Below are 18,899 nucleotides of genomic sequence, written 5' to 3' on the forward strand. Positions count from 1 at the left end.
AATACAGAAATGGGACACATAGCTGAGAGTGCGCCTTTTAGTCCGGTGCGCCTTATGGTCGTGAAAATACGGTACTTAAAATATGAAAACCTCCAAAAACCACAGACTATAAGAAAGAAGATAGCTGTATACTAAAAGTGAGCAACTACCAGACAGATGCAACTTTTTGACCACTTCTTTAAAAGAGGATTCTTTCTTGACCTCCTTACAGTTTAGTATTGAAATACAAATATTTGTTTTTGCTTTACTTTCTCTTTACTTCAATATCCAGAGATTGAAAAAAGTTAAAAATTTCTAACTGTAGAAGAACTGCAACCAAATAACTTTAAAGAAAGAAGAGTGGGATAAAAAAAAAAAATGGTCCAGCACGGCAACTTTTTCCTAACACTTTAGGCAGATCTGTCTATTTTACAGGATATCAGAACAGTGGGTCGTTGGACTAAAAATATACAAACAAAAAAAATAAATAACAAAAAAATAAAAGTGGAAACACAGAAGTCAACTTGTAGCCGCCATTTCATTGACAAAAAGACCAAATATTTTTAGGATTTGGTCCAGAAGTTGAAATGCAGCCTCATAGACTGAAATCCAGAAGTTATAAATAAAAATTATAACACTGTAAAAAACACTATCAGTTTATAAGGGATTTCTTACTATTAAATGGCTTCTAAAGTCAAAAACTGTTCTAATTGTTGGTCCAGAAAAATCAAAAATATTGCAGTGACAAAGCACAGCATTTGATAGATTTACAAGCATTTACTGTAAGAAATCAAAACTTTAATTTGTATGCAGTGCTGCAGCAATATCAGCCTGTTTTGGCAGCAATTCCCATACAATATTCATTGAATTTATAATCATCTTTTGAATATAGTTTTTGTTGTATTTGTTTACTTTTTGTTGTCTGCTTTTTTTCCTGTCTTGGCTGTTTATTCATATAAAAAAAGAGTCTTGGTTGTTATTTATATAAAAAAAAACCTTAAAAGAAAACATACATAAAGTATGTACATGTGTTTAATAATTCACTGACGATCAAAAAAATCTGGGGCAAAAATGATCAAGTTAGGGAATAAAGAGAGGTTTTGACATTTCCATGTAAGGTTTAGGGAAATTAGACCAAACCAAGAAGAGTGATGAAAATAAAACTAATTCCTATGATCCTACTCCTGTATTTTCTCTCCTCAAAACTACTTGGCACAAATTACTGTATACTCTGGACTCTGAGTTTTTCTCTTCAAGTGTCTGAAAGATTTTTCTCCATGTTCTCCTTTAAAAATGAATGACAGGTTGTTCTGAGGCAAGCAGGTGGCCCTTTGTCTGTGATGATCTATTGATTTGTCTTCCCTCCGCCTCCAGTTTGATTTCTTATTCTCCCACTCATTTCTGTTGTTCTCCCCTCAACGCTGCCTGCAGACAAGTTGAAGGGACAAACAGCTGCAGCCAAACGACATTAAAAGTGCCTCCTAATTGCATTTATCTGTTAGGAATGTTTGAAATAGTTATGTGCAATCTCCTCTTTTTACATAGTGTCGTACAAATCTTAAAGGAAGAGTACAAATGGACCTGACTGGGAAAAAAAGGAGACTGGGCACCAAGACTAACAATTTGACCGGTTGAAAGTGAAACTGTAACACAGTGAGACATTAATAACTCATTGATAGCAAGATACAGTATATATACCAAGATGTCTTCAGATGAAGCTAAAGGAACCACAAAAGGTCAAAGTCTGTATATATAAAATTTTAAAATTGAACACAGACTGCAGGATTTTTTCAGGAGCCGCTTTATGGATCTATAGAATCTTCAATGAATTTTTGTTGAAAATGCTTCTTTTAGACTAAGCACTGCTTACATTGACTGCACAGTGGAGCGGTGGGTAGCACGGTTGCCTTGCAGCAAGAAGGTTTCAGGTTCGATTCCCCGTCCGGCTTATTTAAGCAAGGAGTTTGCATATCCTCCCTAAGCGTGGGTTCTCTCTGGGTACTCCGGCTTCCTCCCACAGTCCAAAAACATGACTGTTAGGTTTATCTTCTTCTCTAAATTCGCCTTAGGAATGTCTGTGTGAATGGTTGTTTGTCCTGTCTTTCTCTGTGTTTCCCTGCGCTGGACTGGCGACCGGTCCAGGGTTGACCCCAGGGTGTACCTTGCCCACTGACAGCTGGAGTTAGGGACCAGCACCCTTTGCGACCTCAGTAGGGATAAGCGGATGGAAAATGGATGGATAAATGGATAGACACTGCTTAGATTTAATGTATTTCCATTTAAAACAAAGTGCATTTACCTTGGAGATTATGACATCATGATTCCAGATATCACTACTCTGCTTTAAACTACGTTCTCACTTCCCACGCTCTTCCCTGTCCATCTCTCACTGAGCTGTTTTAGTAGAGGAGCAGAACACTCCACTGTTGTGCAGATAATGGGAGCATTCAAACAAACTAGAAAGCTGCTATATAAGTACAGGCCATCTATCAAACCAAACAGCTTTGGGGGAAAACTTCATCTTAATCAAGTCTTCCCATTGAATCCTTACAAATTAAAATTAGTTAAATTTATTTTTTTTCTCTGCCTTGACTCTTTATCAGCCACTGATCTGTTTCCTTTTTGTATGGTATTTCCTGTCTACTCCTGCTGTGGTTTCCTAACTTGTGGTTTCCTAACTTTGGGTTTTCTGTCATGACACCGCAGACTTCTGTAAATGCCAGGGTCTACATGAATCCTCTTAAACTGGTTTCTTGAACATGTCAGCTGTCACAGTTCAAACTTTCCAATACATCACCTTTGAGATGTGATGAAACAGAAAGTTAAGGAATCTTCACCCATTTTATCATTTAATTCATTACTACCAAAATCTTATAGTACTGTCACCTGAACTTCACTAAATTTCACCAACAATTAAGTCAGGTCTGAAGAAAATAAAAAATAAAAAAAGGTGGCAAACAAAATATTTGATGGATTTATTTATAAATATGCTCTAATTCAGAGATTCATGAAGGCTAGCATAAAAAATTAAGCAGAATATTTGAATAGGTTCTTACCTGGTGGGCCATGAAGTTTGGCTTTCTTTACTGAAAAAAAGAGAGAATGTGGATTAGTGAATGTTTGGAAAAGGAGACATGATGTCCCCATACATTTTTAAAAGCTTGTTTTTCTTCTCAACATTTCAGTTTTTAATTTTAATTTAAAAAAATACTTATTATTGTGATGAAATTTGTATTAAGTCCCTAAATATGGAAAACAAAAACAAAAAAATATTAGATCTGTAAAATTGTAAATATCTGTGTTATTTTTGCCAAATTATTCCTAACTTAATTATTTAAAAACTAAAAAATGTGACATGGATGAACATTTTTGTCAGCATACAAAAAAAAAATAAATATATATATTGCAAATAATACAGTCATACAGTCAAAACACCTAAATCTAAAATGTTTGCTACTAAGTACCTTAAAGACAAACACTTGAACAGTAGCTGATATCTCTGTTGTCAATTCCTACTTTTTTTACAAGCTATTTTTGTTTCAATAACATCCAATTTTAGTTTACTTTGGTCAATCAGTTTTTGCATAGTTAACAAAATGACAACCAAACTGTTATATATAATCAAAACGACAGCCATATCACTTCCTTTCCATTAACATATAGACCAACCTAACAAGTAATCCATTATAATTCAATAAAAAAAAAATTATTTTCTTTGGGTTGGGCATCAAAACATGTCGAAGCTCAGAGGCCTGCATCTTCTAAATCAGAGCCCGACTACAGCAGCTATTAGATTCTGCAGTAATAAAAAAAATAAGCCTTACTGAAAATATTTAGTAAATTAGAAATAAGTTTAAATACATATTGTCAGCAATAGTTATAAATCTGCTCTTTAGTTCCCATTAAAATGCTGAGAGCTTCACAGGAAGACTGTTAGGTCACGTCTATCAAGCTGTCAGCACAGTGCGCCTGGTGTGTCACTAGTGTCAGGTCTCTGAAAGGCTCAAAGAAAACCTGATGGCCTCATTGGTTAGGTGCCAAATGGACTTAGACAGTCTGGTTTTTACCAGGCGGCAAAGGCAGCTCTCCATAAAACTACACAGAATCTGATCCACTTAATCTGTCTTCATTCTTTTTTGTAGTATATAAAATACCATCCATTTGGCCTCATATTCATTCATAGTGTATAAAATTCCTTTTTTAAGTTTTTTTTAATTGTCATTGCACTGTCACAAGTACAGAGTAACGAAATTCACCCTCTGCATTTAACCCATCCCCTTGGGCAGCAGTGGCCTGCCATTGTGCGGCGCCCGGGGAGCATTGTGGGGTTAAGGGTCTTAGCTCAGGGACCCAGAGTGGCAACCAATGGGAGTGGGGCTCGAACTTAAAACCTCTGGATACCAAGCTCTATGCCCTATCCACTAGGCAGCCACTCACTTATCACATAAGTAACTAGTAATGAGTTCATAAATTCACAGCAGGAAAATTATATATTTGTAATAAACATGACACCTTTTTTAGGTTCAGTGATTTATTATCATGTTGCCTTAATTTTATAAAGTTTTTATATCATTCAGCTCTATTGATTTGTGCCAGCCTTTGGAGACATTGGTTCTTTATTAATGCTATTCTACTATGGTAATCTTTAGAGAGATGTGTAAAAAATTCTCATTTTTTTTCTGCCTAAAGGTAATGACTGCATTTTTCTGCATGTTATTATTGGCAAATTATTTCCTCCAGTATTAATCAGCTACATACAGCCAGGCCTGATGGAAAGGGGAAAAATTATGTGTTTTTTGCACATATATTTAATACTTAAAACCACTCTTTCATTCATACAAGCTTTAAAATATCTATATTTTCTCAAGGATAAGGATCTTTCATTTCACACGAGACATCTGTCGCTTCTCACACCAACACAGCATATTTTGAACCTTTTGCTCTCATAATATTCACAAATCCTAGAATACCACAAAGCAAAAATGTCAAGAGCAAAAATCTCCAAATATTAATGTTTTTTTTTTTTTTTTTTACAGAAATAATCATTTATAGTTGGAAAAGTTTCCTTCATTTCAGAGACAGGTGTAGAATCCCAGTTCAAACAATACAGAGGTGATTTGAAGGTTTACAAAACAGACTGAATGCAATAACATAAGGTTGGATAAAATAAATAAAACTGTGACAAAGTTAAATGCATTCTTTCCTACAACTGGTTGAAAACAGTATTAGGTTTCAATTTAGCTCTTATCTAAAAGTCTTTCTTACTTTTATGCTTGCAAAATCTTTTTCTAAAAGGTTAGGATCATTTTGTAAAGGTGCAATTCCTTCACAGTCCACCACAAAGAATTCACTTCAACTGAGAAATATAACTGTGTAACAGAGCTGCGTTCTCACTTCTTATAAGTTATTTTTAGACATAATTAGATGTTTATGCTATTTTTTCCTTGAATCAAGTCACATTTGAGAGTATCGATTTAAAAGACACTATCAATCGCACAACAATTCTTTAATTTACAAAAGATGCATAAACTTCAAAGGCATTTTCCCTTTTTAAGATCAACTATGTTCTATTTTCTTTATTATTATCCTGAATTAATAATAAAATATTTTAAAACTGATCAAATATTCCATCATACCTTATGAATGGCTACAGAAAGAGGTTAGCAGCTCTGCAACTTTCTTCTAAACATTAAAAGGATGTTAGAATGAGTGCAAATTTATCTTAGAGAAATAATGGTTCAAATGCATCAATAAAATCAAAAATTAATATAACATTCATTATCCTAACAATGAATGGGCCAGAGGTGTAAAAATATTACTAAGCTAAGCAGATAAAGGAAACAAGTCACCTCCAGAAAAACTTGAATATAGTCTGTATTAAAATCTGTGCCCTCCAAAGCAGGACAAATAAAACAGTCAGATCTCCCTGCCTATAGAGGTCTGAATCCCTGCTAGTCTCAGCGATGGCGAGGTAGAAAGCAGGGCAGATGTAAGACACGTGTCAGCTGGAGTGATTGTATGAGAGGATGCGTGCTGCTGGTGACCGAGCGTTTGGCCGGTGGGATAATCCCTGGAGTTAATGCCTTAAGCAGGGCTGTAACCTAGCGGACCCTGCAGCATTGTGCCTGTGATGAAGTCCAAAAAGAGAGGGCTCAAACTTAAAACCTTCCTCTTATTTCCGATTTAACAAAATGCTAAGCAGGAAGAGTTCTGCATAACAGAAAGCTTTTAAAATGCTTCACAATAACAAAGATTTGAGGCAAGCCAATGTTCTTATTAGTGGAAAACAGCAGTGGTGTTCACGTGACGACTCGAAATAACAGATTAAACCTGCTGCTCAAAAGCTCCAAACACAAGAATTATGTCATACTCATATCTGCATTGACTGAAAACATCAAATGGAAAAGAAATTGCAAAGATTTATATGTACATGTTTCAAATCATGTGCAAATTTTTTATGTCACATTGCAACAACTTTGATCAAAGCTATGAACTAAATGTATTTCATAACAGTAATAATAAAAAAAGTTTTTTAACCCAGATCTCGTCAGAAAAAAATAGATTTGAGGGTTTAGCTAAATGTATGTCAATTACTTGAAATCTGTATGATTGGATTTAATTTATAGCTGTTTTTCTAAAAAAGCCTCATACAACTGGCCATATAAAAATTAAATGAGTTTACCTGAATTAAATAAATAAAGTAAAAAAACAAAGAGTAAAAACGAGCATGAACTGAACAAAGCCATCTGTTGGGTCAAATAAATATTGCTGAATTCATTTTTATTATTCCCTTCATTTCATGTAACCTCAAAGCTTGTCATGCTTTTCAATCCATCTACAGCAGTTTCCTCTAGATCTGTTCACCTTCGCTAACTTTTCTCAGCTGACTGATAGATGCTTCAGCCACTGCCTGATGACACAATAACAGTTATGTTTATTAGCAGTCGGTCCTGATGTGTCTGTTCCTTCCAAACTAAGTCACTTCCATCCCAATCATTTTAGCAAATAATAATATGATACATAAAACTCCCATACATTTACAGAATAATAAAGCCAACTTATGACCTAAAGGAAACACTGGTTAGTATTCAGCCCCTGATAATTAATCCTGTAGATCTCTAAAAATAATTACACACATCGGCTGGCTAATATGGTGAATGCATTCCCTGATTCATTAGAGCATTCAGCAGCCATGCATCCTAGTCACGTGAAGCTACTGAATGTTTGCTCCTTCCATTTAATATCCATTGTGTGTGGGGGTTTCTTTAGTTGTTTCTTTTTGTTTCTATTGAGACCTGAATAATATTTATATTGTTTAATTTCTATCACGCTAATGGAGGAAGAAAAAGCAATATCAGCTTCAAATATCAGTCCAAATAGACGCACAGAATATAGAGGATCAGTTAGACAGATGTTAAAGATATAGTGGAGGATTTTCTTTTTCCGGGTGGATCATCTAAATAAGTGGTCCTCCTAACTGTCAATCATTCTGGGGATATCTAAAAGAATGATTGCAAACTAAAAGCTATCTTTTTTTCAGCATGTGAACTTTCAGGCGTACGTATATTTGTGGTAAGCTACGGTTTCATTAAGTCATGCTTGACTTTCTCACCACAGTTCTTTGAAAATGGACGAGAGTCTTAAGAGAAAAAGTGTCAACAAGGAATATGAGAAGAAAAGAAAGGCATTGGAAGAGTGAAGCAAGACCAGGGTGTTATTTGAAGATTCTTTTGTGCAATGGCATACACTGAAAGCACAGGTCGGGCTTCCCACTAATGCCTTGGTTGCAAAGTTTCTACTCAACAGCTAAAGAGTTGCATGCTATTTGAAGAAATCCATTTCACATCACTGCTGGTAAAGGTTACCTACCTCTAAATTGTAACTTTCCACTGAAGATAAGGGTATTTATTTAGTAATTTGCATCATTAGTAGCTGTATGGTGGCCACAGATCCCTCTTTGCCCCACAAATATGTCCACATTGTCACTGCAGCACACATAACTACAAGCAGGTCATGATTTTTTTTTTTTTATGTACCAGTAGTCTAATTTGCAGGGAATCTTTTTGTTTATAAATATGGGTGAGATGAGATCCCTCCGAGCTACCGTCTTATTCCATCCCCGCAACTTCTCGAGAAGAAATGGAACTCGTGCATGCTCTCGCTCGTATTTAATAGGAGTTCGCTCACGGAAGCGGGTACAGGGATGTGCATGCGCATTTTTTCTCCTTTTAAAGTTTAAAGGGTGGGTCTTTTCAAAAATTAGTGATGAACTGAGGAGAACAATTAATATAAGACGACCCTGGACTTTGGATGTTCTGGTGAGGATATAAAAAGCAAAATGGTTGAAGATGTGTAATTTGTCACTGTATCTCTATGCACAATCTTCCAAGATGAGGAGAGTCCAAAGTGTAGCTTGGGAGCCATTTGCTGCCGTCAGCATGCCTTTTTGTTGACCCTGGATCACAATTTGTGGTGCACTTACAAAAAACATGTGAAATCCCCAAGGTCAGGTTTTTCAAAAGAAAATGTTGAGAGAGATTAAAGTTTTCATCAAACTCGAAGCTGAAATCATTCACCGTCTGACCTCAGCCTTTGCCTTCAGTTTTATTCTTAGAAAATTAGACCAAAGTCATTCAGCATTTTTTACACAACAGCAGGTTTGGGCGGTCCAATCAATCAAAGTTAAATACAGCATAAGCTTTTGATAAAACAACTGATCTTAATCTCGTTACAGAGAATACACATAAAAAATCTATATTACATGGAGAAAAACATGGGAAATACTGTTTTTGGTATTTTTCTTTTTAAAACAGGGAAAATAAGTTCAAAAGTTTAAATATTGTTTTATTTGTTCAATTCAATTCAGCTTATTTATATAGAGTCAATTCACAACACATGTCATCTCAAGGCAGTTTACAGTACACCAGATCATACAGTCAAATTGATTCAAAGTTTTCTAAGTGCTCTAAGGAAGGAACATAAGTAACAATCAGATCTCTATTATAAGATGGAAATTCTATTCTGGATTTAACAGGAAGCCAATGAAGAGAAGCAGGATAGGAGAGATATGATCTCCGTTTTTAATTTTCATCAGAACTCTGGCTGCAGCATTTTGGATCAGCTGAAGGCCTTTAACTACAGTTTATGGAGTTCCTAATAGTAAAGAATTACAATAGTCCAGCCTCAAAGTAACAAATGCATGGACTAGTTTCTTAGCATCACCCCGGACAGGATATTTCTAATTTTTGCAATATTCCGCAGATGACAGAAGGAAATTATAGAAACCGCTTTAATATGGGATTTATATGACAGGTTCTGATCAATTTAATCCCATCCACATGAATTGACTGACTAATCAGCTTCTTTTTCAAAGACTGGTCAAAAGATTAAAGCTTCTGTTTTGTCTGCATTCAGAAGGAGAAAGTTAAGAGTCATCCAGGTTTTTATGTCTTTAGACATACCTGTAATCTATGTAATGGGTTAGCTTTAGCTGGATTTATAGACAGATATAGCTGGGTATCATCAGCATAACAGTGAAAATTAATCCCATGCTGTCTATATAGTAAAGAAAATTGGTCCTAGCACTGATCCCTGTGGAACTCCACAGGTAACCTTTGAGCATGAGGAAGATTTGTCATTAACGTGAACAAACTGCAATCGATCAGACAGATAAGATTTAAACCAGTCTAGTGCTGTTCCTATAATTCGTACAAAATATTCAAATCTTTCTAAAAGAATATTATGGTCAACTGTATCAAATGCAGCACTGAGATCCAACAGGACGAGCACAGATACAAGTCCATTATCTGAGGCCATGAAAATATCATTAGCAACCTTCACCGGAGCGGTTTCAGTGCTATGATGAGCTCCAAAGCCAGACTGAAACTCTTCAAAAAGTTAATTTTGCTGAAGTGATCACACACTTGTTTGGCAACTACTTTCTCAAGAATTTTAGATAAAAAAGGAAGATTGGATATAGGTCTGTAACTGACCAAGTCATCTGGGTCAAGAGACGGTTTCTTAAGCAACGGTTTACAGTAATTATAGCAACCTTAAAAGCCTTTGGTACATATCCCTGTTACAGAGACAGCTTAATCACATCTAAAATGGAGGAGATCAAAGGGAATACCTCCTTAAATAATCTGGATGGAACTGGATCTAACATACAAGTTGAAGGCTTAGATGAAGATAATAATTTTGCTAACTCAACTGGATCAAAGCAACTGGATCAAAGTTCAACTGGATCAAAGCAGTCTAAACCCGGGTCAGATTCTATGGCTACCGCAAATGCTGCCTCACCTTCCAGAGATAAACCAATCGTAGATACACTACCGTTCAAAAGTTTGGGGTCACCCAAACAATTTTGTGTTTTCCTGAAAAGTCACACTTATTCACCACCATGCATTGCGAAATTAATAGAAAATAGAGTCAAGACATTGACGAGGTTAGAAATAATGATTTGTATTTGAAATAAGATTTTTTTTTTTTACATCAAACTTCCATTTTGTCAAAGAATCCTCCATTTGCAGCAATTACAGCATTGCAGACCTTTGGCATTCTAGCTGTTAATTTGTTGAGGTAATCTGGAGAAATTGCACCCCACACTTCCAGAAGCAGCTCCCACAAGTTGGATTGGTTGGATTGGCACTTCTTGCGTACCATACGGTCAAGCTGCTCCCACAACAGCTCAATGGGGTTCAGATCTGGTGACTGCGCTGGCCACTCCATTACCAATAGAATACCAGCTGCCTGCTTCTGCTCTAAATAGTTCTTGCACAATTTGGAGGTGTGTTTAGGGTCATTGTCCTGTTGTAGGATGAAATTGGCTCCAATCAAGCGCTGTCCACAACACTTTTTTCCAGTCTTCCTCTGTCCAATATCTGTGTTATTTTGCCCATCTTAATCCTTTTCTGTTATTGGCCAGTCTCAGATATGGCTTTTTCTTTGCCACTCTGCCCTGAAGCCCAGAATCCCGCAGTCGCCTCTTCACTGTAGATGTTGACATTGGTGTTTTGCGGGTACTATTTGGGGACCTGTGAGGCATCTGTTTCACAAAGTAGAGACTCTAATGTACTTATCTTCTTGCTCAGTTGTGCAACACGGCCTCCCACTTCTTTTTCTACTCTAATTAGAGCCTGTTTGGGCTGTCCTCTGAAGGGAGTAGTACACACCGTTGTAGGAAATCTTCAATTTCTTAGCAATTTCTCGCATGGAATAGCCTTTATTTCTAAGAACAAGAATAGACTGTCGAGTTTCAGATGAGAGTTCTCATTTTCTGGCCATTTTGAGCATTTAATTGACCTCACAAATGTGATGCTCCAGAAACTCAATTTGCTCAAAGGAAGGTCAGTTTTGTAGCTTCTGTAACGAGCTAAACTATTTTCAGATGTGTGAACATGATTGCACAAGGGTTTTAGCACATTAATGCTAAGAGCAGCTGGGATTTACAGTTCAACAGAGCTATAGCTCTGGGTGAGTTTGTATTAACTGTATTCAAAAGATATCTAGGATTATTCTTATTCTCCCCTATAAATGAGGAAAAATATGCTGGTCTTGTTTTACAAAGGGTCTTCTTACGCAGCAGTGAACTACGCGATTTTCTCTCCAGTATCCTAGCGTTTTGCTTCAGAGTGCGCAGCTCTGCATTAAACCAGGGAGCCTTAAATGCGTTAAAGGAGATGATAAAAATTAATTAACATATTTACTATATATATATATATATATATATATATATATTTCAGTTTGGGCATCTGTGGCAAATCATTTGAAACCATCTGATGTAAATCTTGTGTTTGTTTTCCAACCAAGTGAAATTTTTTACAATGCGAAACACGTTACCAAAAGCAAAAGAGGGCTGTACAGCATATCTACAGCAGGGGTGCCATTAATCATTGAGTATTTTAAGAAAATACCAGACTTTACGAACAGCTTAAAAATAAGCTTAGTAAAGCTGACATTTTATGATAATTTTGACCTTAAAAATGATCTTTTTCAGAAGAATAGACATTCAAACGCTATGAGCTGTGTGCCAAACAGGTTACAGAGTCCATGTTCACTTCTGACTAGAAAGTGCAACAACAAAAGCCGCCCCAAGAGAGCAAATGTTTCTCAACTTAGCACTAAGCAAACAAATAAAGGCTGTAATTTCTGTTAGACTTTGAAGAAGCAATGATGCTAGAACAATACTAGAAAAGAGCTATCCCCCCCCCATACACAGATTGTCCCCTTAATCATGCTGCTGCTCTGAGCGTGAGCACTCACAGGCTACTCCGCTGGCTCTGGTTTGATCTGCTAACAGAGATGGGAAAGTCCAGCTTTGAAGCTCAAAGGAAGACCAGATCGCTGAGTGGTGAATTAAACACACTTTAGAGCACAAGAACAAAGCAACAATAAAACAGCTTCTTCTGTGGGATCCTCTCCCTCTGATCAAATACTGAAAGCTATTTAAGGTTTTAGGATCTCTAAGTTCTCTTGTAATGATAATGATCGCATTTTTTTAAAACATTGAGGGAAATTAAACAAAAGGAACCGGACATTGGGCTGTTTAGTTTTAGTCAGAGATGGAGTCTTATTCAAGACCAAGAAAAAGACTGAATGTTTAGAATTTTAGCAGATATTTCAGAACATTATTTTTTTGTGCACCAAAAATGCTAAAATTACTGTAAGAATTGTAATTTAACCAACAGTTAAAACGTGAATAAAACCTAATAAATGTAGCCAAATATTTATATAATTAAATAGCTTTAATTTGTTTACATCGGCTGATAAAGTTAGATGATGATTTTACGAAATCTGTAATAGTAATAAATATTTGTCATTTTCAAAATTAAAGTTTTGTGTCAAAGCATTTGTTAAAACGTGTCTTTTTAATGTTGTTCTAATATTTTAACATGATTACAACCCCTAAAATATATAGTAATTACCACTGTTGCTGATAAATAATATCTGAATTAGAACCTGGGGTCCCTGCTTAAAAACCTACAAAAACCTTTAAATTGTTTTTAATTGAAGTCTTCTAAAACTGTTATGTCCCTAAAACACATTAAGGAGCCTTCTGTGCTAAAAGATTATCACCAAGCTAGGATCCTGCTGCAGATTTCGGAAAACACATCTGTAAGAAATCAAAATGTTGTTAAAAGGTTATTTAAGTTAATTAGTTGTTTAAAAAAAAAAAAACTATTGAAAGTGGACTGGACCTTGGATCAAATCAAAAATGCATAAAGAAAATTTCTACAGACAAGTAAATTATTCTACTTTAATTTTGAAAACGCTGGTGCAGAACTACACCTTTTTGTTTGCAGGATGGTTGGCTCACACTAATACAGAAATAACTGATCCTTCAAAGTATCAGTGTTATTATTAATGATATTCCAAATGATAATAGAATTAATTTTATTATACTATTATAAACATCTTATTTGCATTACCTCCAATTATATATTATGGCTGCAGGAGTTGCTTTCAGTTCTTGTTGAATAAATAATAGTTTTAATTTACAGAACAACTAATCACATTTCCAAGCAGGCAAGAAAAAAAAAGAAATTACATAGTTTGTTTTAAAAATAGTTTTAGCAAATTTGTTTATATTTGCGAAAATTTAGTCTTAGCTTTTTATGTTACATTATTAGGAGCACAAAGCTTTGAATTTTAAGTCTTAATTGGGGCATTGGGTAGTTAACCCCTTGAACCCTACGGACCCACCGGCGGGTCCAGCTGCTATGTGACCTCGTAATTTTACCAAACCCCCAGTATTGATGTAAAAAACATATTTGGCACAGTTTGGTGACATTTATGGATAAATGTGCCAAAATGGCCCCTCCGCCTAAGAAATTTCTCACTAATACCATTCTAAAATAAATATGATTCATCTGATTGAGTCCAAATTTGTTATATTTTTATATATATATATTGTATATATTTAGATTTGAAAGTCTGTACTACTTTTTTGTGCTATAAATAATATTTTGGTAGTGTTTTGCAATGTTTATTTCAAAGAAAATTTTGGCGAGGTTCAAAAAATGCAAAATATTTTGTATTTTGTCCCTAATATTTCAGGCTACAATGGTGCTGACACCAGAAAACCATTCTATGACATCTTACCTTTACAGACGTACCAAAAGTTTCTTCTTAAATCTAATAGCTTTGAGGTTATAAGTTATTTACTTTTGTGTGTTTTTGTCAGGCAGAAATTTATTTATACCCCCTTAGGGTGTAAGAGGTTAATCTATTCATGAAAAAAAGCCGAGCAAAAAAGCTACAAAGTCTAACCTACTACATCTTTGTCATTCAAAGACAAGACAAAAAAAATTATTTACAAATGTTCTCCTTGAAAGCAATTCACCCGACTAGAGCTTTACACTAATCAAGATCATATTGTTTGTCATGAAAATTACAGATTTGCAGCAAATGTCATGAAACTAAATGCAGGAGATGTTATGATTAGGGCTGCAACTGACTATTTTGTAAAGCATTTAATCTGTCGATAATTTTTTCAACCATTCGATTAATAATTGGATGGCAAAAGGTTCCTTTCATTTTTACAAAACCCAAACAGATGAAACTAAAACTTTTCCATTTGAGGAGTTCTGGATAAAGCATACCGACAGTCGAAAAAGTTTTTTTAACAACTTTGGTATAATTGCTGCTGAAGCTGGGACGCTCTGTCAGTGACGTTAATGCCTATTTTAGAGTCTCTACACTCAATTAATCAATTATTAAATTAGTTGACAATTATTTCAATAATCAATTAATCACGATTAATCTGATTAATTGTTTCAGCCCTACAGTAGTAGCAATTCAAAATTTCCCCACTTTCCTTGATGGGCCCTTGGCTGGTCCCCTACAACTCCTTTTCAAACATCAATATTTGTACTAAATATTCTTTCTGTCATGATTTGTGGACATTAAGATCTAAAGAGAAGCATCTCCTGGTCAGACCCTGGGATTCAGTGGTAGGGTGGAGTCAGAGTAAAAAAATAAACACGCAGAGGAGAAGGAGGGATCACTCCAGTGGCTGGATGTTGGAGGGGATTCTGCGGGGAGCTGCAGGGAAGTGGGCTGCCCTCTTGCTGCCGTTTGATTGGGAAGGCCCATTTGAATGGCTGCAATTGTAGTTATGATTAAAAAAAAAAGTCACTGAAAATCTTCTTACTGTCATCCGGGCTTCTGCTCCAGCACTATACCTTGACTTTTAGTTAAAAAACCTGTGTTTTTAAACACATTTCCCTCCTTATTTGCACTTATCCATGAGGGAACCCTGTGATCATGTGAACACCGTTAAGACTACAGCCCTGATAGCAAAGACCAAGCTTAAAAAAACTGGTAAGAACCCTGGAGTGAATTGCTTAAAAAAAAAATCAAAATAGACAATGTAATGATGTTAATCTCTATTTCAGAATTATTCACTCAGTTAAACGGTACTTATAATTTAAAAAATCATAATAAACTTCTACCTGCTTTTCTAGTGGAAAACCAACAAAATCAGCGCTGTATCAAAAACTTGTGCTCCCCAGTCTATGAGCAGATAGTCTGATTTTAATACCTTCAGTAGATAATATCAGGAGCATATACCTTGGATGAGGAGACCTACTATGCGCTTTAATGCTTAGTAAGATTTGCTGAACAGGAGCAGCAGGCCCTGAAATGCTCAGCAGGCTGACAGGAGTAGACAAGAGCAGTGTCATTACAAGGAGCCAGACTGCGAGGCTATTTTTAGCTTTAGCCCAGTGGCTTTGAGAGCGCACAGGTTGAAAACCTGTTGGCCATGAAATTAACACCCTTTCAATTCCATTAGATCACAAACCCCTGCAGACCTAGAGAAATAGATCTACTGAAGGACCAGACAATGGTGAAGAAGTTATACTACATATGTTTCAGTGTTTTACTCATCACTCACTATGTGGTTCTGTACCAGCAGGCTGCCAAACCTGATCCAGACATGCAAAATGATTGAATTCATAGAATTATAAAATAAAGTTAGTAAAAATCTGTTCCAGAGTACACACCCAGTTTACTTTATATTGGTATATGAATCCACAAAATAAATTAGCATCTTAAAAACATATATCAAATATATCAGCATTTCTTGTTTTTGAGACATTTAGATGGAAGGGAGAGCTATTGCAGTATTGAAGGGTTTGCTCTACGGCTGGAGAATGGGGCACATCCCTATGCACCAGAGGTTGACACTGCGAGTCGTCTGTTAATTTCAAAATAATAATAATTGAATCCCACTTTGGAGAAATTTAACCTCTGCATTTAACCCATTCCCTTGGGGAGCAGTGGGCTGCCACTGTGAAGCGCAGAGGGAGCAATGCAGGGTTAAGGGTCTTGTTCAAGGACCCAGAGTGCAGGCATGGGGACCCAACCGGGTACTTGCAACCTTCTCATAGCACAAGCGTACTGCTCTAACCCACTGAGCCAACACTTGCCCTAAACTTACATGGTTTGACTCAGGCATTCTGAAATCTTATTACAGAGGTTCAGAGTATGAAGACAGCAGAAAGACAAACTGTTGCAAGATTTGTGAATTCACAAACTCACAAAAGTACATTGTGCCAAATAGATGCATTAGCCTCCAATACAGAAATATTTCAGACCAATCAAATGCAGGGATGTGTATGACGTCACCACGTCAACCAGAGGAGGTACGATTGAAATAAAAAACAAACACAGCTGTGCAACTTTTAGCTGGAATACCCTCTATTTCTTCATGAAAAATAAGTTAAAGGATGCAATTTTTGTCTTTGTGGATGGGTAAGATGTTTGCTGTTCCTTTAAACCTGATTTGTTAACCAGTTTAATTTATCAGTTAACTTTGCTAGTTGTGAAAAAGAAATCAGGAATGTGATGATATCACAGCTGCTGCTGCTGCTGTGATTGGCTAAAAACTCAACATGGCAGGCAGGTACCCAATCAGTTAGCAGAATTCTACTGAATGTCCCTCCTTTTGCAAACACATTGTAAATTAGGCTTCCCAGATTGATTGGTGTTGGAATTCAAGTTGAATTACATGTGTCAATCTGGTTCAGTCTGAATATACCAGGTAAACAAGACATAGCCTGAAGAGGTGCAGAAGTTTTCTACCAGGAGATCATATCATCACGAAAATACACTTCAATTTGACAGCAGAGATGTTTCCACATTCCTAATAGTCACATATTAGTCACATAAACATATTAGAGGGCATCAAAGGGGTAAAGTGGTAATTTCACCATCAAACCAAGGATTCTAAGGATCTATGGGCAACTAATGTTTTTTGAGAAGATTCACAAAATGTGGAGTCCAGCTGCAGCTGGAGAAGACTCTGGAAGAGTCAGGAAGTGTCTGGAAGAAGAGTGGAGGAGATTCTAATGCCTGGAGATCCAGTGGCAACATTCACAAACCCTGACATACTTATGGGTAGATCTAAATTAGTGCATCAATATTTTGGGGTTTAAATTAACTGTGAGATAAATTCACCCAAAAGTAGCGGACATACACCTTAGAAATACATCAAGGTGTGTAATGAATTCACTAAGTACAGTATATGAGATTCTTTTAAATCAAATTAACTGTTAAAACAAACTTTTCAGTAATGTTCTAATTCACTGAAATGTTGCTGCTGCTGTTATATGAACCTACTGGATTACCCCTATTCCTTTAAGATGAAGGTTTGGAAATGAATGGAGAGTTCCTGCTGTTTTTATGCTGCTTTCTTACGAAACCAAATGGTGGCCCTGCAGCTTGTGCCACTGACACTGAAACCTTAAATAACATGTCAACCAAGGTGGTAAAGCAGGTAGACAATGTCTACCCATAATCACGGCTCATAAAATTTTAGTATTGTCAATGACTGGTACTGATCTATCATAAATGTATATGTACACTCATTAGGAATCCTCAATTCAAGCAATGAACGACCTAAATGCTAAATGCTTTTGATAAGTACACTGACACTGCAGGACAAAACATGAATACAGCTTAATCAGGAAAGCAAAGGAATGAGTGCAGGGATGTGAAGTCCACATTCCTATGTTATACTGTACACACGCACACACAGAGGACGGCAAGAGCAGCAGATGGCCTGAGGATTATTTCCCCTCTACTCCCATCCCCCTGTTCCCAGACAGGCCGCTGAAGCTTTACCAGTCCCTCTGCAGCTTCATTCCAGTGTTTCATGACCCGGTCTGTTCTCACCTACTGTCCTCGCCTATGGCAGCCGCCGGCCCACTTAATGGGATTTATTTACCTTTGTGGATAAAAAATAAAATTCTTCTCTTCAACAAGCAATTAAGCCCTTAGTTTCTGAATGAAAATCTGCAACAATCCCCACAGCTCTATCCTGTAATATTGCAGAACTATTTTTTTTTTTCCTGATTCTTCACAGTGGCCTTACTTAACCGAGTATGATGTAATCCCATTAGGTTTTGCATTTATTCAGCAGATAATTGTCTTCCAGAAATAGCTGGGTGTGGATACTAACCGAGCTGTCACAAAGCGTGTGTTACTGGACCATTTTTCTTTACGGGATGCAAAGGCAAAGCCAGGAATGAGGAAAGAAAACAAAACAATGTTGCCCTGCCTGTTTCTCTGAATTAGCCTGAAGGAAGTGAAACTAGCAAATCTACCTGTTTGGATTAAAGAAATTCCTGCTGTGGCCTTACTCATGCAAAGGATGGAGGCGTGCTGATTTATCTGGCTGGAAATCATTTGTGACTGAGGAGATAATTGTGAAGAAAATGGTCCAAAAACCTCTCACCAACAGGTTAGTCAAGATGTTCTGAAAGAAGACTGACATTCTTAAGAGGGTGACTTAGTAACAGCTAAAAAGTACATAAGCCTCTATGCACAGACCAAACCTCCAAAGCTGCTGTAGAAATTGTGACCAGAAGTAATAATATACATATACATATACACACACATATATATATATATATATA

The 18,899-nt window shown here is 36.4% G+C and overlaps 1 protein-coding gene across 1 annotated transcript in view; it reads right to left on the bottom strand.

The window, feature by feature from the left end:
* LOC107095723 (protein unc-13 homolog B-like) overlaps nt 1-18,899 on the bottom strand; it is a 213,717-nt gene that overhangs the window by 187,520 nt on the left and 7,298 nt on the right. Inside the window, exon 2 of the mRNA XM_015391973.1 lies at nt 3,036-3,065. Coding sequence (XP_015247459.1) covers nt 3,036-3,065 — 30 coding nt within the window. The remainder of the gene's footprint in view (nt 1-3,035; nt 3,066-18,899) is intronic.

The sequence above is a fragment of the Cyprinodon variegatus genome, unplaced genomic scaffold (assembly GCF_000732505.1).
Source record: "Cyprinodon variegatus isolate N-32 unplaced genomic scaffold, C_variegatus-1.0 Scaffold567, whole genome shotgun sequence".
NCBI classification, from domain to species: Eukaryota; Metazoa; Chordata; class Actinopteri; order Cyprinodontiformes; family Cyprinodontidae; genus Cyprinodon; species Cyprinodon variegatus.